Genomic DNA, 26,135 nt, shown 5'->3' on the forward strand with positions numbered 1-26,135 from the left:
GAGTGGGGGGGGGGGGGGGGGAGGGGGCAAACATCATGATGCTAGTGTGGAGAGATTTTGATCATCTCTTTACATTGTTGGGGAGTTCTCTCAGCGTTTCTCGCGGCTGTGGCTCTATTGAATCAAGCAACGGTTTTTTGTCTGACTTTCTGATTGCTTCCCTAGTAGCAGCATATATAATTAAATATCACCATTCCCCACACCTCTGTGATGGGACCAGGTTCTGGAGCTGGTCCCCAGTAGACCAATAGAACTCTGCAGCTGATGCTACCTAGTTGACGGCACACTATCAATGATAGTAGGTAGCTTCAGGGAGCCACAAGGGGCTCCTCTAAAAAACCCAGCGTTGAACGCAACGAAATGCCATTTTCTGGGTGAGTCCCGGAGGCTCCCCAGAGCTATCCAGGCTGAATAGGATAGTCCTAACTTTGGCATCAGTCGATGTGGGTGGAGTTCTAGGCCTACCGGGGACCACGGCCAGAACCTGGCCCCACTCAGAGAGGAACGAGGAGCAATGGCTTATAGAATCGCACATGTGACTTTGGAGCATTCTACATCTGCTATCGACCGGGAAAGGGACCCAGAAGGATAAACGCATCAAAACCCCTATTCTGGTGAAACCAACGAAAATAACAAAACAAGTGGACAGAACTCCCCCAAGGGAAAATGAGCAAACAAGCATGACGTCAAACGAGCCACGCCACATGTCTGCGCAGTCCCCCCTCCCCGTGAGGGGGAAGGGGAAGCCCCAGACCCCCACGCCTGGATAACTCCAGGGGAAGCCCCTACGGCTCCCCCTGGCATGCTAAAATAGGCATGCTAAAATAGCATGTTATGAAACAAAAGGTTAATTATTCTACACAATGGACACATTTAGACAAAAATTTTAGATGTCACTGTCTTGTATATTATAGAAAGAACATACAGAAAGCTGACTTGGACATTATTTACATTTCCAGAAGATGAAGTAGAATTTTGGCTTTCTTCTACTTTTGCAGTTTTATGGAAGAAATGACTTGGACTCGTGGGTTTTAATTCTTCTCCAGCTGCATCAATGAAGTGCTCCTTTCTAGTCTGCATTTCACATTCATCCATGATTGCAGAAAATTCCTGTTTAAATTTATGTTATTTTAATTAGAAGTTCTAATAAATATATCTAACTACACACTCATCTATCACAAATATTATTGCGGACAGTTATTTCTGATGCATATACAGTGGTACCTCGAATAACGAATTTAAACCGTTCTGGCGCCGTCGTCGTCATGTGAAACGGACGTCATACAAAACGAATGTCCCCAATGACATTAACCCTTAACATGCTAGAGGAATAATATCCTTTCTTCCCCACAGGCGCATGTAATTTTGAAAAAAAAAAAAAAAAAATATTTTTTCTTCCTAACCTGTTAATTTGTGTTCACTGATCATGGGAAAAATAATACAAAAATCGTAAGTGGCATATATTACCCGCTATAGGGCGGGGGAAGTCTGGCAAATTATAGGCGCTGACTCAGCGTGCGTCCCAGGCGGTCTGTTGCTCGCCACCTGTCAGGCCGGAGTTGCCACAAAGAGATAATTACCTAATTATTTCAATGTCTCTGATTGATTTTTCATAGTTTTTTGCTGTAATATTATTCAATAGTGTGTAGTTTGATATATTTAAATAATAAAATGAGTGAATCATTGCTGTACTCAAAAATATAGTGTGCATATTGTTGATTCAATTATGTTCATCAATCAGTGAACAAATACTTTGTCGGTTATTACACTATAAGCACAGGTTATATATAAGTATCTGCATGTTTTGTTCACTATAACGAACCACTAAGTAGCTATTATGAGTCAAAAAGTAACGAGGAGTGACCGCCGTGTACCAGCCAGCCACTCCCGCCCTCCCTCAAGTCATCTGACTCACCCACATTCTCCTCCCACAATACTGTTTTTGCTATAATTCACTATATACAGACGTTATATATAAGTATCTACATGTTTTGTTCACCATAACTGTACATCTAAGGTTGTATGGTGAGTAAAGGCACAAAGACGTAGGACCTCACACAGTCAGCTAATGGCTGCCGCCCTCAAGGCCAGACGTACTAATATTTCTCCTCCAACAATACTCTGTGGTGTTATTACGCTATATACACACATTATATATAAATATCTACAAGTTTTATTCACCATACTTGTACAAATAAACTGGTATGGTGCCCAAAGACCATCGTGGTAACCAGTAAACAACACCGTCGTCTGCACAGTGGCGTCGTGCAGACGACGCCACCGCCCTCTTCAAAATGGAGGCTCCAAACATTCTCTTGCTGTTTATACCCTCTATACACACGTTATATATAAGTATCTACATTTGTGTTCACCATAGTGAACTATCAAGCTGGTATGGTGAGTGCAGTCAATAAAAGGTGGCCACACACAGTCAGAAGACATCGCCACCACCCTCCCTCCCACAGCATTACTCCTCCCTCCATGGCACACAGTGCTAAATATCACCACAATCCTGCTATTATCAAAACCCTGGACAGTTTTATCACAGTCAGGAGTCTTCTGTAATAATATCATCGCTACATAATAGCATGAACAAGTATATTTTGACATTTTTAGGCGATGCTGTGGTCACAAGCTGAACTGCAGCGCTGTGAGCTCATGCTGCGTGCGTCAGGCTTGGTTGCTCATTCAATACTGAGACCAATAACACCCGGGAGTTTGGCCCACGATTTTTTTTTTAAATGGCGTCTATTTACAAGAGCCCTGATTAAGGTGTGGTGAACCCTGTGTATTATTTAAATTTAAATCATTTAATCTTTAAATCTCGCATTTAAATTTAAATCTTGCATAGTACTCCAACACGTCATATGACGTGATGCGCACTTTAAGGGTTAATGGAAATCCAATTATTCCGTTCTACCACCGAAAAACATCAATATGATATTCGATGTTTTAAATAATGGAGTAAATATACTTAAATATTATGTATATATACTACGGTGCATACACTGCGCAAACCTTTATGACAATTTTCTTTCTTCAAATTTGTTCAATATTTATTTTTCATTTGTCTTATAGCAAAAGGTTAATTCGGTGGTCAACAGGTAGGCTGCTCCATGTGTCTTAAAAAAAAAAAAAAAAAAAATTTAAGAATTTTGAAAACCAGAACAAATGTCAAAAAGGTTCGTTCGATGGTCTTCAGGTAGGCTGCTCCATGTTTCTTAACCACCGTGGTGCGCCAAGTTTATTGTAATTACCTAAGTGTAGTTACAGGATGAGAGCTACGCTCGTGGTGTCCCGTCTTCCCAGCACTCTTTGTCATAAAACGCTTTGAAACTACTGACGGTCTTGGCCTCCACCACCTTCTCGCCTAACTTCTTCCAACCGTCTACCACTCTGTTTGCGAAAGTGAATTTTCTTATATTTCTTCGGCATCTGTGTTTAGCTAGTTTATATCTATGACCTCTTGTTCTTAAAGTTCCAGGTCTCAGGAAATCTTCCCTATCAATTTTATCAATTCCTGTTACTATTTTGTATGTAGTGATCATATCACCTCTTTTTCTTCTGTCTTCTAGTTTTGGCATATTTAATGCCTCTAACCTCTCCTCATAGCTCTTGCCCTTCAGTTCTGGGAACCACTTAGTAGCATGTCTTTGCACCTTTTCCAGTTTGTTCATGTGCTTCATAAGATATGGGCACCACACAACTGCTGCATATTCTAGCTTTGGCCTAACAAAAGTCGTGAACAATTTCTTTAGTATATCGCCATCCATGTATTTAAAAGCAATTCTGAAGTTATAAAGCGTGGCACAGGCTCCTCGCACAATATTCTTTATGTGGTCCTCAGGTGATAGTTTTCTATCTAGAACCACCCCTAGATCTCTTTCTTTATCAGAATTCTTTAAAGATTTCTCACATAACATATAGGTTGTGTGGGGTCTATGTTCTCCTATTCCACATTCCATAACATAGCATTTATTAACATTAAATTCCATTTGCCAAGTGGTGCTCCATGTACTTATTTTGTCCAGGTCTTCTTGAAGGGCATGACAATCATCTAAGTTTCTTATCCTTCCTATTATCTTAGCATCATTAGCAAACATGTTCATATAATTCTGTATACCAACTGGTAGATCATTTATGTAGACAATAAACATCACTGGTGCAAGAACTGAACCCTGTGGTACTCCACTTGTGACATTTCTCCAGTCCGATACATTGCCTCTGATCACAGCCCTCATTTTTCTATCAGTCAGAAAATTTTTCATCCATGTTAGAAGCGTACCTGTCACTCCTCCAATATTTTCCAGTTTCCAACAACAACCTCTTTTATGTGGAACTCTGTCGAAAGCCTTTTTTAGGTCCAGATAGATGCAGTCAACCCAACCATCTCTTTCCTGTAATATCTCTGTTGCTCGATCATAGAAACTGAGTAAATTCAATACACAGGATCTTCCAGATCGAAAACCATACTGTCTGTCTGATATTATATAATTTCTCTCCAGGTGTTCTACCCATTTAGATTTAATTATTTTTTCCAATATTTTGACTATTACACTTGTCAATGATACCGGTCTATAATTAAGGGGGTCTTCCCTGCTTCCACTTTTGTAGATTGGAACTATGTTTGCCTTTTTCCACACATCAGCTACAACTCCTGTAAACAGGGATGCGTGAAAAATCAATTGAAGAGGAATGCTGAGCTCAGGTGCACATTCTCTCAGAACCCATGGTGAAACTCCATCTGGACCAACTGCTTTGTTCTTATTTAGCTCCTTGAGCATTTTTTTCACTTCGTCTCTAGACACCTCTATGTGCTCTATGTTGTTCTCTGGAATTCTTATTGTATCTGGTTCCCTGAAGATTTCATTTTGTACAAACACATTTTGGAACTTTTCGTTTAATGTTCCACACATTTCCTTTTCATTTTCCGTGAATCTATTTCCCATTTTCAACCTCTGAATATTATCCTTTACCTGCAATTTGTTGTTTATGAATTTATAGAATAGACCTGGTTCTGTTTTACATTTGTCTGCAATTCCTTTTTCAAAATTTCTTTCTGTCTCTCTCCTCACTGCCGTGTAGTTGTTTCTCGCATCTTTGTATCGCTGGTATGTTTGGGGGTTCGGCCTCATCCTGTATTGATTCCATTTTTGTGTCTTTTGGTCTTTGGCCCTCTCGCACTTTCCATTGAACCAATCCTGTTTCCTAGTTCTGCTTCTCTGTTTTGGTATAAATTTTTTTGTGCCTTTATCATATATTTCACAAAACCTGACATACATCTCCTTCACTTCCTTGCCTAGCAACAAGTCTGTCCAATTATACTCACTAAAATTTTTTCTAAGGTTGCCATAATGTCCTCTCCTAAAGTCAGGTTTGTCATTTGCATCGACCGTCATAATTTCTTCCAGATTATAACGCACTGCATACTTTATTCCCAAAAAGACATGGTCACTTTTACCCAAAGGAGGAAGGTACTGAATGTCAAATATTTCTTCCTCCTTCCTGGTAAACATCAAATCTAGCATGGAGGGAACGTCCCCTTCCTTCATCCTCGTAGCTTGTTTAACATGTTGATACAAGAATGTTTCCAGGATGAGGTCTACAAATTTACAGGTCCAGAAATCTTCTGTTTTAGCTTCACATGCTTCCCAGTCTATGGAATTCAAGTTGAAGTCGCCGACTATCAACAGTCGTGAACTATCGTTATCCGCTCTCACTATGATCTCTCTCATTATTGTTATAAGACCTTCTCGTTTACTATTTACCTCCTTTGACCATGTGCTGCTTAGCGGTGGACTATATGCATTGATGATCATTAGTTTCTCATCCTCATGGCAGATCTCTAGTGCTATTATGTCAACTTCTTGTGGATTGGCAGTCACTATTTCGTTCACCTTTAGGTGTTCTTTCACCAGCACAGCAACGCCACCGCCTTTCCTGATTTTTCTGTCCCGTCTCCAAATTGAGTAGCCCCTTGGGAATATGACCTCATTTAAAATAGCATCTTCAAGTTTTGTCTCCGTGAGTGCAACAATATCTGGTGTCTGCAGCTGTATTATATCACTTGACTCCAGTATCTTCGATCTTACTCCATCTATGTTGGTGTTTGCAATCTTGAGGAACTTGTTCCCCCTCTTCTTATTTTTTACTCCCCCTTTCTCTAATGATTTTGTTGGTTTGCCTTTATGTACCACTTTACTGGCCTGCCTACCCCTATCACTTTGTAGAAAAAAGAATTGATTTCTTCTTCATTCCTGCTCTCATTTAAACGTTTTGCCTCGGCGAGGTTCAGTTTCAGCTTCTCTCTATCTTCTTTTGAAAGATCTTGTCTTAACGACCACACTTTCCCATCCTCATCACTTTGTAATTTTCTAGCATTCCTTAGTACTTCTTCCATCTGTTTGGCACCATTTAGGGTGATCCTCAAAGGTCGATCTTTCCCTTTTACATATCTGCCTGTACTCCTGTAGTCGCACACATTCTCTATGGTTGTAAGACCTTCCACGAGGCCAACAATTTTATCTACTACTTTTGCTTCTTCTACAGCTCTTTCTGACCTAAATGGTATCTCCTTTTCTTTGCAGCCAAAAATGATCAGGGACTTACTCCGATCAACTGTGTTTTGCACCAACTTCGGGTTAGATGCCAATTCTTTCCTCACTTCTAGCCTAATGTTTGTTTTATCTTGATTGCTGCAGTGTTTGACTTCCTTTACTGCTTCTTCTATTTTTTCCTTCTCCTTGGCCACTTGTGCATAAGTGAGTTGCATATCTTTCTTGCACTGTTCTATTCCCTGTGTAACTTCCTCCATCTGTGCTGACAAAAGCTGTTTCTCCTGTTGAAATTCCTTACCTAACCTATTGTAGTCATTTATGTTTAAATTTACTTTAACTTCTTTCAAAGCTATTTTTAAGAGTCTATTTTCTTCTTCCATGGCTTTGCAATTTGTTTCCAATTGAATCTTATCCTTGCGCAAGTCTTTCACTACACCCTCAAGACATACAACTTTGCTATTTAAATGGTCATTACTTTCTTTCAATTTACTAATTATTTTTACATGAGAGGTCACAATAGTATCTAATTTTACCACCTTGTTGATAGACTGGTTATCTCAATGCTTTCTTCACTGAATCCAGCAAAATCAAGCTCTGTTTTGTATTTCCTCTTGCAGGCGGCCATCTTGAATGTTGTTCTCTGCACTGGAAACACTAGGGGTAACTTTTTCTCATCCACTATTTCACTTCCCTTGGCACATTCCTGTTATCTCACCTATTTTTCAAAAGCACTATACCTTTATGTTCTCTGGGACACCACTCACTATCATCATCCTGTAACACAATACTTAGGATTATTGAAATATGCTGGAGCTCCTCTTGTCTGTCTCTTGGGAAAGAACTTGGGATAGGAGAATTGAGCTAGCCTCAATTGTGAAATTCCCCCGGTGCGCATAAAATAAAGTGTTCCCAAAAATTATTTTTTCTTCGTTATATGATAAATTCTCATCCCTGAACATGTCTATGTAAAAGTAAATAACAAATTCCACTTACTTTGGCTGTGGGGACGTGGACAAGGTGCGCTGTGATGTCATCAGGACCTGGCCGCTCGTGTGTGAATCGCCCAGACATGGTCGTGCGGGCCATTCAAGCACTCGGTGTTGCCACAAATATATTTTCTATTATTTGTCTTATGGATTTCCAATGCGGTTTTATCTTTTTTTTTTATCATATATCATGCATATTTGTGTCCTTTACAATATGTATACAGTAGAACGTTCATAATGTTCCATGGAACTGTGATACATGTGTCAGTAATGTGTACACAATAAATGTTTACTGTCGCAATATTACCTGTTAAAAATTCACTAAAATTTCAATATGTACAGTTTCACACTATTTATACAGCAACACACTGTATTACACACTCAGTACTTCGGAAGTGAGTAATAATCAACGAAGTAGTCCATGGTACACTGCGCGACTTCGCTCTCAGTGCACCAAGTATAGATAAATTTTCACTTCCCGTTTCTTCATTCTGTGTGCTTGCAAATAACGCACTCACGTACACCCTTGGCTTTAGTACTTATAGGTTGTATGTAGCCAAGCTTGTAAACCATTAGGTAGTATTGAAAAGATTATAGGAAAAGATCAATTTGTAAGGTAGTCTTGAAAAGATCGCTTTGTATGGTCCCACATAGGAAGAGATTAACTTGCCTCAAAGAGTGTCCGTCAGTCAGAAAGAGATTCAGCTAGCCTCAAAGAGTGTCCGTCAGTTAGTAAGAGATTCAGGTATCCTTGAATATATCTATGGAAAACACCACCATGGAAGCCGCTAACACTGTTCATCTATGCTACTTGTATCAGACGCATCATCACTGAACGCAGAAAACGATTCATCTATGTATCATCTAAATAAATTGGAGATAGCATAGGATTGCAAGGGTGACGCTCAGAGCTACAGCTGGATACGCTCACCGTATTGTCCTCATAGGTGCTGTATCACTTGCATCCGACCTTTGTGTTAGGTCCTTATTGCGCCTAGCTTCACCAATATTATGACCCTTATGTTATTCAACCAATAAGGTTTAAATTTCACCAACAGAGCGTTATCCTTCAACACCACGCGTCAGACATGTGTTTGGGAGCCAGAGGCGCATGCACCACCCATGGTTGCTCATTCAGTACTAACCCAGCCAGCAGCCCTAGTGCATTCTGGGAATTTTTTCCAAGACGGCTGCCTCTCACTGGAGGTTCTAAGAGTCCATTTCGTACACAACCAACCTCATACACATTTAGAATTGGTATAGAAAAATCAGAGTTTTCTCGGTTGGCGCAGTTTCCCGCCGACCGAGAATACTCAGTTGGCACAGTTAAGTGGTTAACCCTTAAACTGCGCATGGCGTATATATACGCCCTGAGTAACATGTCCCATGGTGCGCATGGCGTATATATACGCCATAGGGTGCCAGGCCTGATTCAAATGGCCCGCGGCTACACGGGGTTCACAGTAGCTTCCTCAGGGCTCTTGTAAACAGATGCCATTTTGAAAAAAAATCGTGGGCAATATTCTCAGGCGTGAGAGGCACAGTACTGTTGGAGCAACCAAGGCCGGCGCACGCAGCATGAGCGAACAGCATTGATGTTCAGCTTGTGACCACAGCATCGCCAAAAAATGTCAAAATAAATAATTGTTATTATTTAGCGATGACAATATTACAGATGACCAATGACTGATATAAATAACCAGGGTTGTGATAATAGCAGGATTGTTGTAATAATTAGCGCTGTGGGAGGAGTGATGCTGAGAGACGGAGGGAGACAGCATCGTTTACTAACTGTGTGGCCACCTGTTATTGTTTGCATTCACCATACCAGGTCAGTGGTTCTCTATGGTGAACACAAATGTAGATACTTATATATAATGTGTGTATTAGTGTAATAACAGCAAAAGGATTATGCTGGGAGGAGCCATATGGGTGACGGAGGTGACGTCGTCTGCACGATTTGTCTAGCTGTTTAGAAGGTGGCCACTATGCTCTTTGGGCGCACTACAAGCTTAGGTGTACAGTTACGGTGCATAAAACATGTAGACATTTATATATAATATGTGTATATAGGGTAATAACACTGCAAAAGGTATTGTTGGGGGAGAAAGTTTAGTGCGTGTGACCTTGAAAGAGTGAGGGAGCCGCCAGCCGCCATCTGTATATAGCGACGACTCTTAGTGCCTGAACTAACTATATCAGCTTAGCTGTACAGTTGTGGTGAACAAAATATATACATACTTATATATAACGTCTGTATATAGTGTAATAACACCACAAATGGTATTGTTGGGGATGAAAATTTAGTGCGTGTGACCTTGAATGAGTGAGGGAGCCGCCAGCCGCCATCTGTGTATAGAGACGACTCTTAGTGCCTGAACTAACTATATCAGCTTAGCTGTACAGTTGTGGTGAACAAAATATACACATACTTATATATAACGTCTGTATATAGTGTAATAACACCACAAATGGTATTGTTGGGGGGAGAAAGTTTAGTGCGTGTGTTGAGGGAGTGGCAGCGAGTGGCTGGCTGGTGTGTGGCGGTAACTCCTCGTTGCTTTTCGACTCTCAATACCAACTTAGTGGTTCGTTATGGTGACCAAAACATGCCAATACTTATATATAACCTGTGTATAGAGTGTAATAGCAGCAAAACTATTTGTTCATTGTTTTATAAACATAATAATTGAATCACTAATATGCACATCATACTTTTGAGTATAGCGATTATTAACCACTTTTATTATATAAATATATTACAATACACACTATTGAATAATATTACTGCAAAAAAACTAAGAAAAAATCAATCGGAGACATTGAAACAATTAGGTAATAATATCTTTGTGGCAACTCCCATCTGTCAACGCGGGTGACGCTGACCGGGTCTGACGACCGCTCTGTCAACGCCCACTTTTTGCCAGACTTCCTCGGTCAATTGCGCCCAAAATATGTCACCTACGATTTTTTTTTTATTTTTTCCGTGCTCAGGGGACACAAATTAACATGTTTAGAAGACGAAAAAAAATTTTTGAATTTTTTTTTCTTGCGCACAGGGGTGTAAATGTCCCAAGGACCCCTGAGCAGTGTAAGGGTTAAATAAAAAAAAAAAAAAAAAGTTGAAAAATTTGAAAAATGGACAAATGCTATAAAGGTTCGTTCAGTGTTTGACAGGTAGGCTGTTCCACTATAACAATCTTCCTTTGTTTCAAATGTGTTCCATATGTTTTGTATTTGTCATTTACGTCTCAATAATGGAGCAGTCTACCGTACATTCACTGCACAAACCTTTATGACATTTTTTGTTCTTCAAATTTATTCAATAGTTATTTTTCAATTGTCTTATAGCAAAAGGTTCGTTTGGTGGTCGGCAGGTAGGCTGATCCATGTTTCTTAAATAAAAAAATATGAAAATAATAGAAAAAATTAAGGATTTTGAAAACCAGAACAAATGTCAAAAAGGTTCATTCGATGGTCTACAAGTAGGCTGCTCCATGTTTCTTAACCCTTTAACTGCACGGCCTACAAATATGACACTCTCCTGTTGCGCAAGAAATAAATTCTCGGGAAAAAATTCTTTTTAGTTCCGAAAGTGTCAAAAACCCCTCCATGTATATGGGTATAGCAACGGAATTTCGAAATTGTACTTACTTCGGCTGCTATGGGGTGCGTAAGATGGCACGTGACGTCATCATTATCCATGCGCCCATGCCGTAACCTCCCGGGGCCGGAGGGCCCCAAGGCCTCCCACCATACTGTTATTGTTTTTATTACACTATTTACACATGTTATATATACTTATCTATATGTTTTATTTACTAGAACTATGCAAGTAAGCCGGTATTGTGTCCAAACAGTACAGTGGCCACCATACACTGCATGAGAAATCACACAGCAGACGACGCTACAATTACGACATCACCTCCCTCACCAAAATAGCTCGTATGGGCCAATAACAGCTGTCTTGTATGGGCCAATAGTAGCTGCCTCGTATGCGCCAATAGCAGCTGCCTCGTATGCGCCAATAGCAGCTGCCTCGTATGCGCCAATAGCAGCTGCCTCGTATGCGCCAATAGCAGCTGCCTCGTATGCGCCAATAGCAGCTGCCTCGTATGGGCCAATAGCAGCTGCCTCGTATGGGCCAATAGCAGCTGCCTCGTATGGTCCAATAGCAGCTGCCTCGTATGGGCCAATAGCAGCTGCCTCGTATGGGCCAATAGCAGCTGCCTCGTATGGGCCAATAGCAGCTGCCTCGTATGGGCCAATAGCAGCTGCCTCGTATGGGCCAATAGCAGCTGCCTCGTATGGGCCAATAGCAGCTGCCTCGTATGGGCCAATAGCAGCTGCCTCGTATGGGCCAATAGCAGCTGCCTCGTATGGGCCAATAGCAGCTGCCTCGTATGGGCCAATAGCATCTGCCTCGTATGGGCCAATAGCATCTGCCTCGTATGGGCCAACAGCAGCTGCCTCGTATGGGCCAACAGCAGCTGCCTCGTATGGGCCAACAGCAGCTGCCTCGTATGGGCCAACAGCAGCTGCCTCGTATGGGCCAATAGCAACTGCCTCGTATGGGCCAATAGCAACTGCCTCATATGGGCCAATAGCAGCTGCCTCGTATGGACCAATAGGCCTTCTGCAGTTACCTTTGTTCTTATGTTCTTAGCTCCTCTCAACATACTCCTGTTGCTGTTATTACACTATATATACACACACACTGTATATACCTATGTACATGTGTGTTCCCCATAGCGAACTAAGAAGCTAGTATGGTGAGCAAAACAAGAGTGGCTGCCACACAGTGAGGCTACCTCAATTCTCTCCCTTCCTCCCTCCCTCACCAAAATTCCTCCTTCAACAATACTACGCACAATGCTAATTATAACCACAATCCTGGTCGCTAATTTCTGTAAATGAATTATTATTATTGCACTTAGACCACAAGTTTATTTTGAAAAGGAACCTAAGAAGTCGTTTGAAGATTCCGATTGTAGTAACATTATTATTGCAATAATGGAAGGATTAGTGAAGGATTTGGTGAGTCTGGTTGGAGCTCTGAGAGCAGAGATGGATTCCCTGCGGGAGGAGGTACGACCGCTGAGACTTTGGGAGGAAACGAAGGAGGAGACCAGTGTTGACAGGCGTGGAGAGTCGTTAAGGACAGGGGTCTTAACAAGTCCTTGACAAGGCCGCCTACAGACGCCCTAAGGACAGCAATTTCATTTGCCGTGTTGGAGGACGAGTGCTGTGGTGAGCCTGCAGTTCACTCGGAACGGAAATCAGCGAGGAGCGGCGGAGCACAGGCCCCTCAGGCTGCTCAGAAAGTTAAGGAGGTACTGAAGCGAATTTTAGTTGTGGGAGATTCCCAGGTGAGGTATTTAGATAGAACGTTTTGTGCCAGAGATAGGGGAACAGATTAAGGGTTTGCTATCCGGGAGCTGGAATTGATGATATTGTTGGAAACAAGAATGATATTATGATGGGAAATGGGAACAAACCCATTATTTGTATTAGTGCAGGGGGGTAATGATGTTGGACGAGTTAGGAGTGAGGAACTAATACAGAGATTCAGGACAGCCATTGAATTAGTTAGGAGCAAGGGAGGAATCCCAATCATATGTGGCATTCTTCCAAGAAAGGGAGTGGGTAATGAATGGATGTCGAGGGCACTTGGTGTCAATTGCCGGCTGGAAAGATATTGCAAATCAAATGCAATATCTTTCATAGACAACTGGGAACACTTCTATGGAAGAAATGAAATGTATGCTCGAGATGGGGTGCATCTATCGAGGGCTGGGGTTGTTGTTGTTGCGAACTCGTTGGAACCAGTGGTTAGAGGTGTTTGTTTGGGTTTAAACTGTTAGTAGATAGTGGTATGGGAATTGATTTGGAGGAAGGAGATAATAAAAGTATGTGTTCGTGGGAGAAAAGAATTGGCAAAATGATCAGGGAAAGAAAAAGAGCCTCAAAATAACAATTCACTTGGGGTATATTACACTAACAGTAGAAGTCTAAGAAATAAAATTAACGAATTAAATGCTCATGTCTGCACAGAAAAAACAGATATTATTGCACTTACCGAAACGTGGATGAATGTAGAAAATAGAGAACTATTAGCTGAATATCAAATAAATGGATTTAAACTATTTCACACAGATAGATATATTAGACGAGGAGGGGGAGTAGCCATATATGTTAGGGACAATTTGAAATGTAGTCTCAAAGAGGGAATCAAAACTGAGCCACACACAGAAACTATTTGGATAGAATTAAACGAAAAAGCAAATAATATTATAATAGGAGTTATATAAAGGCCACCAAATTTAGACAGAATGGAAGCAAAGCATTTATGGGATGAAATATCTAGAGCATCTAGATCTAACAGTATTTATGTCATGGGTGACTAACTTTAGTGGAATAAACTGGTTGAACAAAACAGGGAATAGCGAAGCAGAAGATTTTCTAGAATTAATTGACGATTGCTTTCTTACGCAACATATTAAGGAACCAACGCGGGAAAATAATATTTTAGATTTAGTGTTAACTAACAGGGAAACACAAATTAATGACATCGAAATAGGAAGTGAGCTAGGGAACGGGATCACAAAGAAATCAGATTTAGCATAGAATGGAATAGACCTGAAGGAAAAAACCAGCGTTGAATGTAATGAAACGCCATTTTCTGGGTGAGACCCGGAGGCTCCCCGGAGCTTTACCGGCTGATATGCTAATGTCAGACTTTGGCATCAGTCATGTGTATGGAGTTCTAGGGCCTACCGGGGACCACGAGCCAGAACCTGGCCCCCTCAGAGAGGCAAGGGGAGCAATGGCCTATAGAAACCCCCGTGTGGTTGGAAGCATTCTATGTCTGCCATCGACCGGGTCAAGCATCCAGAAAGGTAAGCATTCCAAAACAAACCCCTATTCTGGTGAAAATTGCTACCTAAGCCGAACTAGTGAATAGAACTCTTCAACAGAAAACACGGAAACTAGTATGACGTCATACGTCACCGCGCCGCTGTCTGCGCAGCTCCCCCCTCCCCGGGAGGGGGAAGGGGGAGCCCCAGACCTCCCACGCCGGCTATCCACCCATCAGTTCTGAGGCTGGATGTCAAAACACGCGAAAAACGCCGACCGGAGGGAGGGAGGGTTGCCGGGGAGCCTCCGGGTCTCACCCAGAAAATGGCGTTTCATTACATTCAACGCTGGTTTTCTGGGGGGAGCCCCGTCGGCTCCCCGGAGCTAACTACCCACAGAGGAAGGTCAAAGGGACAAAACCGGGAGGCGGACACCACGCACCCCCCAAGGAGGCGAGACAACCGGCAGCAAACGCCAACCCAAGGCGCCACAGCCCCGAAAATCCCGGGAACAACACGAGAACCACGAGCAGCAAGGCCCCTGCACGAACACCAAAAATCCATGCCCGAAAGACTGCAAGGCCACGTCGCCCAGACGGCAGCGAGAGCAGCGAAGCCACGAACGCCACAGGCATGAGGGAAGAACACAGGCAGCTTAGCCGCAAGAACACGGCTGACCACCCGGGACACCATCACCCGCGAACCGGGAAGAACAGAACCGGATCAACGCAAAACGCGCTCCGGACCCAAACGCCGTGGCACGCAAACAACAGCAGAGGGCCGCCACTGAACACAAAAACGACACACCCCCGGCCCGACCAACAAAGCACCAACAAACCCTGGATCCCTCCAGAATGCAGCAGCCCCACCCCGCGCCAGAAAAGATGGAGACTGCTGCCATCAAACAACCAAAACGCTAAAACCGAAGGAGCAAGAAAACACAGCGAACCGACCCCCAGAGGCAAAGGCCCAAAGGAAAGAGCCGACGAAAAAACACACCGGAACCGAAGGGGCACTACCAACCGAGGAGAAGACAGAGCACGCTGACCAGAGACCAGGATGGTGCAAGCGGCGCACGAACAGGCCGGAGGTGAAATGACGCACAAGACAGCTGACTAACGGTGCAGAAGCAACACCAAGACCGAAAGCAAGCTGAAGCGGCTCCGCCTGCGCTGCACGAAAAGAGGCGACAGTATGTGGCAAGACGACGGCCCCCAACCCCCACTAGAAAACCAAGCCGAGAGTAAACCAAGCCAACAAGAAGGACCCACCGAAGAAGGGACAGGAAAAGGAAGGACCGCCAAAATACCCCATACTGCCGCCAAGAAAGCACGCAGGTGGGACACCTACCACGAAGCCACCCGACCACCAACCGGAGGCGAGACCACGAGGCAGAACATAAGCAGCCCCGACAAGGCCCCCCCGAGCCCAGGAAAAAGGCGGAGCCGCGAGAAGATCTCGGGCGCGACCACCGAAACCCAGGCGGCACAAGGAGATGGAACGTCTGCCGAACAGAAAAACTCCGAAGCATGCAAGCCCGCCAGGAGTTCAGAAACGACGGGTCCGACGCGAGACATCGCAAGAACCCCCCCAAAAAAATAAAACAACAACAACCGGCAGGGCAAGCTAGGAAAACCAAAGAAGGCGGAAGGGTCGCCGCCAGAACAGGACCCGAACCAAGGGGCACGAACAACTGCAACAGACCGAGACAAAGAAGCACATCACAGGACACAGGCTGACCAACGCCTAAGAACACACGCAGAACATTCCTGCTGCAGAAGAGGCAGGAAGAAAGAGCAGAAGCACAAAAAAAAAACCAGGAGAACAACCAGGGGTGGACAATCAGGCAGGGACAAAAACCCCACGCAATCCCCAGGCACAAAACGGCAGCAAAGCGCCACTCCACAACCGGACACAGGAACAAGGACACGCCACCGTGAAACACGGTACCAATGCTCACGTGCAGCAGCAGCAGCAACAGGCACCACTGCAACATGCAACATGTAAATAGCAACTCCCCTCTGCAAAGGCAGAGAACGGAGCAGGCAGACCCCAGACAGGGCCAACGGAGACACGACAAAACCCTGCAGGCCCAGAAACCTGCACCAGGCGACCGACGGCGGAGAAACCCCGCTCGATACCTGCTGGATGAGGTACTGGGAGCTCTTTTACACCTCAAGCCCGGCCCAAGGTCAGGCCAGACCGGCCAGAGGATGGCCCACCAGGCAGCTGCTAGGAGCAGTCCACCGGCCCACATACCCCCCACAACCAGGACGGGCCGGAACTGCCATACGAAAACAGGCCAGTGCGCCCTGGAAGTCCACGGACGAACCAGCAAGAAGGCTTATGCTCGCAAGTAGGTCGTGTAACAAGCACAGACCACTGATGGTAATACAGTGTTCCCCAAAAGTGCCAATAGCACCACTGCACTCCACTGGTACTATCCCGCAAGTTCTACCAGATAGGCGGGACCCAAGAGCCAGAGCTCAAATCCTGCAAGCACAGCCAGGAGCCTCACCAGGTGAGTACAGAACCAACCCTACAACCCCCACACCTCACAACATTAAAAAAGGAGGGTCCCCTGAACGACTCCAGCATGGGTTGGACATGCACATGAGGGGGACAGGAAGGGGTGATAAAGGGACAGTCACTGGTGTGCGAACGGTCTCAGTCGTACAAAATTATACCTAAATAAAGACAGGTATATGAACACCGCCGCATCCAGCGCCCGGCCAAAAGACGCCAGACCGCAGAAACTCACCTGGCGAATGGTGGCTCGAACTTGACACGACTCAACCGTGCCCAGAAGAACTTGGGAGCACCGCCAGGTGAAGACGCCAGAGCCGGACCCGCAGGAGAACAGGGAGAGGCGAAGGAGGCGGTCCACACCCATGACACAGAAAACCGCGGTGTCCTCCCCACAACTGGGAACCAGGACACCCCTGGCGCAAAGGGGCACATACCGCAGCCAGGGAGAAGAACGAGAGGCGAAGCACTGTAGCAAAAAAGGGCGCAAAACCCCAGCACTGAACCATCGCCCAGACCAAAACAAACTCCACGGCGCATGCGCATAACACGCTGGCCGAACCGCACACCCTCCCTGCGGGAAGGCGCCAGCCAGGACTATTGCACGAGAAAAAGAGCCAAAAGAGGAAGCAGGAACAATAAAACCGGCCAAAGAAGCAAAGAGCCCAAAAAAAGGGAACCCAAACGGGCGACAAGTAGCCCAAACGGGCGACAAGTAGCCCAAACGGCCGACAAGTAGCCCAACCGGGCGACAAGTAGCCCAACCGGGCGACAAGTAGCCCAACAGGGCGACAAGTAGCCCAACAGGGCGACAAGTAGCCCAACAGGGCGACAAGTAGCCCAACAGGGCGACAAGTACTAGGAGCCGACAGACGTTCCAATAATGCGGGAAGTAGCGAAAAACCTTCCCGTACCCTCGAGAACACAGAAGCCAACACTAGTCCCGAAGGCACACGAAGGCGCAGGCGCACCCGAGATCAAAAGTCACGCAGTACCCCATCGAACGGGGAAACATGACAAAAACACCGTCCCAAAAAGCGGGGGAGGAAACATCCACCCACAGGACGGAACCAACCGACTCAAAGGCCAAGGAACCGAGCCCGGGGAGGGGCCGACGTCCAACAGCACGTACGGCGAGTGGGGAGGAAAGACCCCACTCCGCGTAACCACAAGCCCCGCCGAGAGGGGGATAAAACCCCCCACGGGGTCTAACGGGGCCAAGGCCCCCCAAGTCAGCCCCTCCCCAGCCCCGGGAACCTACACGACAGGCCCCGGGGCCGAGCCGTTCCCCCCAAAGCCCCGGCCGTACCAGAAAACCGGGGCAGCCGTGAAAACACTAAGGAAGGGAGCCCACTGGCAGACTCATACAACACGGCTGGAGGAACAGGCCCAAATGCCCCCGTCACTACCCCGGAAGGGGAATTCCCCGAGACTGCCCGAGTCTCAACACCACCAAACACCCCGCCCTGAACCTACAGACGGTAAGGAACCGGATACAGGCAGGAAGGGTGAACCAGGGGAAAGACAAGGGGGCGTGGATGGAACCGAAGCAACCAACACCCCCAAGTCCCAAAACGAAATATAACGGGGCAGCCCCGGGGCTCCCGGGGAGGAAACCACGAGAACGTTGCCACCACCAAGGCTCAAGTGCAACGCCCCTGCTGCCCGCACCCGCTTTGTTAGCACAACTGGGTAACCGAGCCACAACGAGCAACCAAACTCGCAGGACACCGGGTCGAAGGTGTCACCGACCCCACAGGCAGCAGACGGAGGCAAAACAGAGAGTCACCCAGAGACAAAAGGTGAGAGCAACCCTCAAACTCGCTGGAAGCGAGGGGGGGGGGGGCTCTGGGGTCACATCCATCGGACCCGCGCGCCCCCAGGGGTTTCCCAGGGTCCCGAGCGTTTACTTTAAGAGGACTCGCGCTCAGGTAATCCCAGGCAGGGTACTGCTAACCGGCACCCAAGCTACCAAACAACTTTCTAAGAGCTGAACCCCCGGGACGTGTACACTCACGGGGACCTAGCAGGGGGTACCACCAGAAATACTCAGAACACAAGGGACACAAGGGGCAAGAACGAAGGCAGACCCCCCCACCAGGTATATAAACAAAAGAAAAAGAAAACCCCGCAAGAGGACAGCGTACCCAAGCGGAACAGAGCCGGCCGCTATGATTGGTAAAGACAAGCTGCACAGTACCCCGCGCCCCACCAGTGCAAACACTGCCCCTTACTCTAAGGCGAACAAGGGAGACAGAACACCTGAGCACACAAAGAGCGGCCGAAAACCAAGCGGTAAACGGCCAAGCAGGGGCAGGACCCAAGGAACTTGTGGAAGGTGGCCCCAAGCCCCAAGGGCAGTACTTACAGGGCACCTAGGGAAGGGAACCCTAGGCGCATGCAGCCCGAGTACTGAAGAATCACACCCGGCTCACGCACCACCTAGAAAACAGACACCACACTCTAGGTACAGTGCTGAAACAACCACTGGAGCCGGAGCACATAACCATTGCCTATAGCATCAGCCGAAGAACTGATGGGTGGATAGCCGGCGTGGGAGGTCTGGGGCTCCCCCTTCCCCCTCCCGGGGAGGGGGGAGCTGCGCAGACAGCGGCGTGGTGACGTATGACGTCATACTAGTTTCCGTGTTTTCTGTTGAAGAGTTCTATTCACTAGTTCGGCTTAGGTAGCAATTTTCACCAGAATAGGGGTTTGTTTTGGAATGCTTACCTTTCTGGATGCTTGACCCGGTCGATGGCAGACATAGAATGCTTCCAACCACACGGGGGTTTCTATAGGCCATTGCTCCCCTTGCCTCTCTGAGGGGGCCAGGTTCTGGCTCGTGGTCCCCGGTAGGCCCTAGAACTCCATACACATGACTGATGCCAAAGTCTGACATTAGCATATCAGCCGGTAAAGCTCCGGGGAGCCGACGGGGCTCCCCCCAGAAAATTCTGTTAAAGTGCCAGATTTTCGAAAAGCTGATTTTAATAGCCTAAGAAATTTTTTGGGTCAAATAGATTGGAAAGTCTTGGGTATGGGGTGTGGGCCGGTCTTGGAGCGAGACATGAACCCAGTGACAGGTGACGTAAAAGGGGATTTCGATGTGGATTTAATATATAACTTATTTAAGAATATTCTAAACAAAGCACAGGAACGTAGTATACCATACAAATTGAATAGATCGAATACTAATGACCCAAAGTGGATAACAAATAATTTAAAGAACCTTATAGGTAAAAAGAGAGCTTGGTACAAAAGGATTAAGAATGGGGAAGTCAGTTTAGAACAGGAATTCATACAACTGGTTAGAAATGTTAAAAAAAGAGATTAGGAAAGCAAAAAGAAACTATGAAGTTCGCATAGCAGAGCAAGCAAAGTCAAATCCTAAAGGGTTTTTTCAGTTATATCGAACTAAGACTAGGGAAAGGATAGGTCCATTAAAATCTGAGACAGGTCAAATAACGGATAATGACAAGGAGACGAGTAGTATTTTTAACAAATATTTTATATCTGTATTTACTAAAGAAGAACTTAACAATATGCATTCAGCCGAACAAGTCTATGTGGGTGGGGATGGGGACAGGTTGACTAGTTTAGTAGTTACCAGGGAGGATGTAATTAAACAATTAGTAGAACTAAAACCAAACAAATCCCCAGGGCCGAATGAAGCGTTTGCCAGGGTGCTTAAAGAATGCAAAGAGGAGCTTTCCGAGCCACTGTCAACCATATTTAATAAATCAATAGAGTTAGGCAGAGTGCCAGAGTCATGGAAGGTAGCTAATGTGGTACCAATTTTTAATAAAGGAGATAGATCACTTGCGTCAAACTATCGGCCAATTAGCCTAACGTCTATTGTGGGAAAGTTACTTGAATCAATAATTGCAAATACAATTCGTCTCCATCTTGAAAAACATAAATTAACAATTGAGTCGCAACATGGTTTTATAAATGGCCGTTCATGTTTAACAAATTTGTTTTCTTTTTATTCCAGCATAGTTGAGGCAGTTGATAGTGGTAAGGATTATGATGTTGTGTACCTTGACTTTAGCAAAGCTTTTGATACAGTGCCACATGAAAGACTAATTAAAAAAATAGAAGCTCATGGTATTGGGGGTGCTATATTAAGTTGGATTAGGGCATGGCTATTCCAAAGGAAACAGAGAGTTAGTATAAATGGGGTTAAGTCAGAGTGGGATAATGTTGTTAGTGGAGTACCTCAGGGCTCTGTCCTGGGACCTCTGTTGTTTATAATATATATAAATGATTTAGATTCAGGTTTGAGTAGCAACATCTGCAAATTTGCAGACGATACGAAAATCGGTAGGGAAATCAACACGAAAGAAGACTCGCTATCACTTCAAGTTGATCTAAATAGGGTTTTAGAATGGTCAAAAGATTGGCTGATGCAGTTTAATGCTGATAAATGTAGAGTTTTGAGGCTGGGTAATGATGATAGAGTTACAAGATACGAGCTAGATGGTGTTGAGATTGCGAAGTCGGATTGCGAAAGGGATCTGGGAGTTATGATTAGTAAGAATTTAAAACAAAAGGATCAATGCATGAATGTTCGTAATAAGGCAAATAGGACACTGGGATTTATTAATCGAAGCGTTAGTAACAAGACACCTGGTGTGGTTCTTCAGCTATATCTTGCTCTGGTTAGTCCCCATTTAGATTATGCAGTTCAGTTTTGGTCGCCGTACTATAGTATGGATATAAATTCACTTGAACGTGTCCAGCGTAGGATGAGAAAGTTAATTCCCCAAATTAGAAGTCTTTCATATGAAGAAAGATTAATAAAGCTTAAATTGCATTCACTGGAAAGACGAAGAGTTAGGGGTGACATGATAGAAGTTTACAAGTGGATGAATGGACATAACAAAGGGGATATTAATAGGGTATTAAAAGTATCAACTCAAGACAGAACACGAAACAATGGATATAAATTGGATAAGTTTAGATTTAGGAAAGACTTGGGTAAATACTGGTACGGTAACAGGGTTGTTGATTTGTGGAACCAATTACTGCGTAACGTGGTGGAGGTGGGGTCCCTCGATTGTTTCAAGCGCGGGTTGAACATGTATATGAGTGGGATTGGGTGGTTATAGATAGGAGCTGCCTCGTATGGGCCAATAGGCCTTCTGCAGTTACCTTTGTTCTTATGTTCTTATTCCTAGATGGACGAAATAATGCGTTGGTGCTGTTACTAGCACTGTTAACATCGTGAACAACATTGAATCACTGATATTTGAACATTGTACCCAGTCATTATCCCACTCAGGCTCTTCTATAATACTATCATGGCTAAATAATACAGGTTATATATATATATATATTTTGACATTATTAGGCGATGCTGTGGTCACACACTGAACAGCAGAGCTGTGCGCTCATGCTGTGAGTGCCAGCCTTGGTTGCTCACTCACTACTGAGGCTCTGACACCCAGCAATGTGCACCATGATTTTTGTTTAAAATGGCGTCTGTTTACAAGAGCCCTGAGGAAGCTGATGTGAACCCCATGTATCTGCGGGAGTTTTGAATGGAACGTGAAAAATAAAAATACCCGGAGGCGCGTTGCTCACCCGAAGCCTGGGCCTGCAGGCGCGTTGCGAAGTTAAAGGGTTAAAAAAAAAATAAAAAAACATTTGAAACAATCTGAAAAATGGACAAATGCCATAAAGGTTCGTTCAGTGTTTGATGGGTAGGCTGCTCCATTATAACAATCTTTCTCTGTTTCAAATATGTTCCATTTGTTTTGTATTTTTCATTTACGTCTCAATAATGGAGCAGCCTACCCGACAAACACTGAACAAACCTTTACGGTATATGTCCATTTTTCAAATTGTTTCAACTTTTTCTTTTTATTTAAGAAACATGGAGCAGCCTACCCGTAGACCATCGAAGGAACCATCCAGTGTTTTGACATTTGTTCTGGTTTTCAAAATAATTAATTTATTTTGTATTATTTTCGTATTTTTTTATTTAAGAAACATGGAGCAGCCTACCTGTCGACCACTGAACGAACCTTTTGCTATAAGACAAATGAAAAATAAACATTGAACAAATTTGAAGAACGAAAAATGTCAAAGGTTTGTGCAGTGTATGTACGGTAGGCTGCTCCATTACTGAGACGTAAATGACAAATACAAAACATATGGAACACATTTGAAACAAAGAAAGATTGTTGTAACGGAGCAGCCTATCCACCAAATAAGCTTTTTTGACATTTGTTGTATTTCAGAAATTTCATTTATGTTTTCTACAAAAACGTCAATGCTTTGCAACATCTCAGTAGGCACCCCTTTATATCCCAGCATCATTAGTATCTTTAAACAAGAACAAGGACCTGCGACCCCACCATGTGGTGTCGCCATTATTTAAACGAGTGTTCGCCATACAAGACAAATTGTCGCCGGTCGTTACTCTTAATGTTCGCCATTTGAGGCGTTCATTATTCGAGATACCACCGTATTTTAAACACATTGAAATTTTAAACCACTTTAGTTAATGTATTGATCCAGACTGAATTCGGTCAACTCTCATTCCAGAAACAGTTGAAGGCCACAGGGATTACAATGGTTTAAACTGCACATGACAGGGCTGATCACATTGAAACTTAAAAAATATTGAACAATTTGGAGGATATTGATCTAGACAACAACTTCAAAAGGTCACATGTCACATGACAGAGCAACAGTTTCACGCTCAAGCAACAATACAAGACAGAAAACAGGAGATCCTTGGAACTCCCTACCCACTGGAGTAATGTCAAATTTTGGGTAGGAATGGAATGCCAAAATACTGCTGAATTTTAAAATCCAGCTCGATAATATCATCAGGACAAAGTGTTAAGGGAACCTCTGCCAAGCTGCCGGGTTCCTGTCTTTGTCGAGACCACTACAGAGCTAGTGACTCTCAGGTAAATTAATCTACGTCCCTTACCAGCAGAATATTTTTCTCATGACATGAGATAATTAATAACTAAAACATTATTGGTAAATAATTTGAATTAGATGACTGTAGTCATGCTGCAGCACTTAACCTTAGCCTGCATCTCTGACTTTCGTCCTCAGCAATGTTGTGTAATTGTATATAATGGTGGAAATTTGTCACAAAGAACATGCAACTTACTTTTAAAGTTTTCATATTATTGGTGATCTCTTTTGCTTGAACAAGGTGTTGGGCCTGTAAGTTATCCTTATCAGCAGTGTTAATGAGTGGATTGTTAGCATTACATGCTTTACTCTGAAAAATTATAACACATGTTATGAGGCACAAGGTTAATTATGCTACACAATGGGCACATTTAGACAAAAATTGTACATATCAAATTATGTTTTATATCATAGAAAGAAGAAATACAGAAAGGTGACTCCAATAATATATACCTTTTCTGAGGATGAAATAGAAATTTGGCTTTCTTCCACTTCTGCAGTTCTATGAAAGAAGTGGCTTGGACTCGTAGAATTGAATTCCTCTCCATCTGCATCAATGAAGCGCTCATTTCTAGTCTGCGTCTCACATTCAACATTGACTGCAGAAAATTCCTGTTTAAATTTACGTTATTTTCATTAGAAGTTGTAATAAATTTAAAACCAGCATTGCATGTATTAAAACGACATTTTCTGTAGGGAGCACCATCAGCTCCCTAAAGCTATCTGAACTGATATGTGCTATACTGTATTAGTTTGGGGTCATCAATCACAGGAGTTCTTATGCCTACTGGAAACTACGAGCCAGAACCTGGTTCCCTCAGAGAGGAGCAGGGAGCGATGGCTTATGAACACATTATATTTAAAGCATTTCATAAGTGCCATCGACCAAGGAAGCATCCAGAAAGGTAGGCGAATCAAAACAGACCACTGTCTGATTAACCTGGGCAAACTACATCCGAAAAAATCTAAATAACTCCACTAGAAAAAACCCAGCATTGAATGTAATGAAACGCCATTTTCTGGGCGAGCCCCAGAGGCACCCCGGAGTTGTCCAGGCTGATATAGATATCCCTAACTTTGGAATCAGTCACTGTTGGAGGAATACTAGGCCTTCTTCTTGAGGTTATCTTGAGATGATTTCAGGGCTTAGTGTCCCTGCGGCCCGGTTCTCGACCAGGCCTCCACCCCCAGGAAGCAACCCGTGACATCTGACTAACTCCCAGGTACCTATTTACTTCTAGGTAACAGGGGCATCAGAGTGAAAGAAACTCTACCCATTGTTTCTCGCCGGCACCTGGGATCGAACCCGGGACCACAGGCTCATGCATCCAGTGTTCTGTCCACGCAGCCGCCGGTACCCAGACTGCCTACCGGGACCACGAGCCAGAACCTGGACCCCTCAGAGAGGCATGAGGAGCAATGGCCTATAGAAATGCACATGTGATTTTGGAGCATTTTGTATCTGCTATCGACCGGGACAGGCACCCAGAGAGGTAAGCCCCCAAAAACAAACCCCTATTCTGGTTAAAACACCGAAAATAGTCAAATGAGTGGACAGAACTCCCCAAGTGAAAACAATCATGATGTCACATGAGCTGCTACGCATGTCTGTGCAGCTCCCCCCTTCCCAGGAGGGGAAAAGGGGAGCCCCAGACCCCTGTACTATCGATCCACATTCCAGTTCTGAGGCTGGATATCAAAACACACGAAAACCGCCGATCGGAAGGGAGGGAGGGAAGGAGGGTTGCTGGGGACCCTCTGGGACTCGACCAGAAAATGGTGTTTCATTACATTCAATGCTGGTTTTCTGTGGGGAGCCCCTACGGCTCCCCGGAGCTACTTCACCAAGGACAAAAACAGATGGACATATCTGGAATGCAGTCGGTGTTCACATCCCAACACTAGATGTGAGACAGGTTGCAACCGCCGACCCAAAGCGACACAGGCCCGACTAGGCCTAGGAACATTCACAAGGTAGCATTCAGCAAGGACCCAGCATGACCGCCAAAAACCCCTTGCCCGAAAGTCAGCGCAAAACATGGTGCCAAAGACAGCAGCAAGCACAACAAACTTACGAATGTTATGGGCACGAGGATAGACCGCAGGCTGGTTAGACCGAAAGACCCTGAGGACGACCAGAGAGACCTGAACCCGAGAACAGGGAAGAAGGGAAACTGGATCAACCCAAAGCACATCCCCTGCCACAGAGGCCGTGGTGTGCAAATAATGGTGCAGAGCTGCAACCAAACACAAGATGGTGCACCCCGGCC

At 44.6% G+C, this 26,135-nt stretch overlaps 1 protein-coding gene across 4 annotated transcripts in view; it reads right to left on the reverse strand.

Annotated features, from left to right (window-relative positions):
• LOC123753031 (uncharacterized) overlaps positions 1-26,135 on the reverse strand; it is a 215,552-nt gene that overhangs the window by 40,431 nt on the left and 148,986 nt on the right. For 3 of the 4 annotated variants that reach the window (XM_069316535.1, XM_069316538.1, XM_069316536.1), the window contains 3 exons: positions 24,319-24,477; positions 24,062-24,175; positions 952-1,110 (listed from right to left, as the gene is read on the reverse strand). In XM_069316535.1, coding sequence (XP_069172636.1) covers positions 952-1,110; positions 24,062-24,175; positions 24,319-24,477 — 432 coding nt within the window. The remainder of the gene's footprint in view (positions 1-951; positions 1,111-24,061; positions 24,176-24,318; positions 24,478-26,135) is intronic. The other variant, XM_069316537.1, reaches the window with a different exon arrangement.

The sequence above is a fragment of the Procambarus clarkii genome, chromosome 84 (genome assembly GCF_040958095.1).
Source record: "Procambarus clarkii isolate CNS0578487 chromosome 84, FALCON_Pclarkii_2.0, whole genome shotgun sequence".
NCBI classification, from domain to species: domain Eukaryota; kingdom Metazoa; phylum Arthropoda; class Malacostraca; order Decapoda; family Cambaridae; genus Procambarus; species Procambarus clarkii.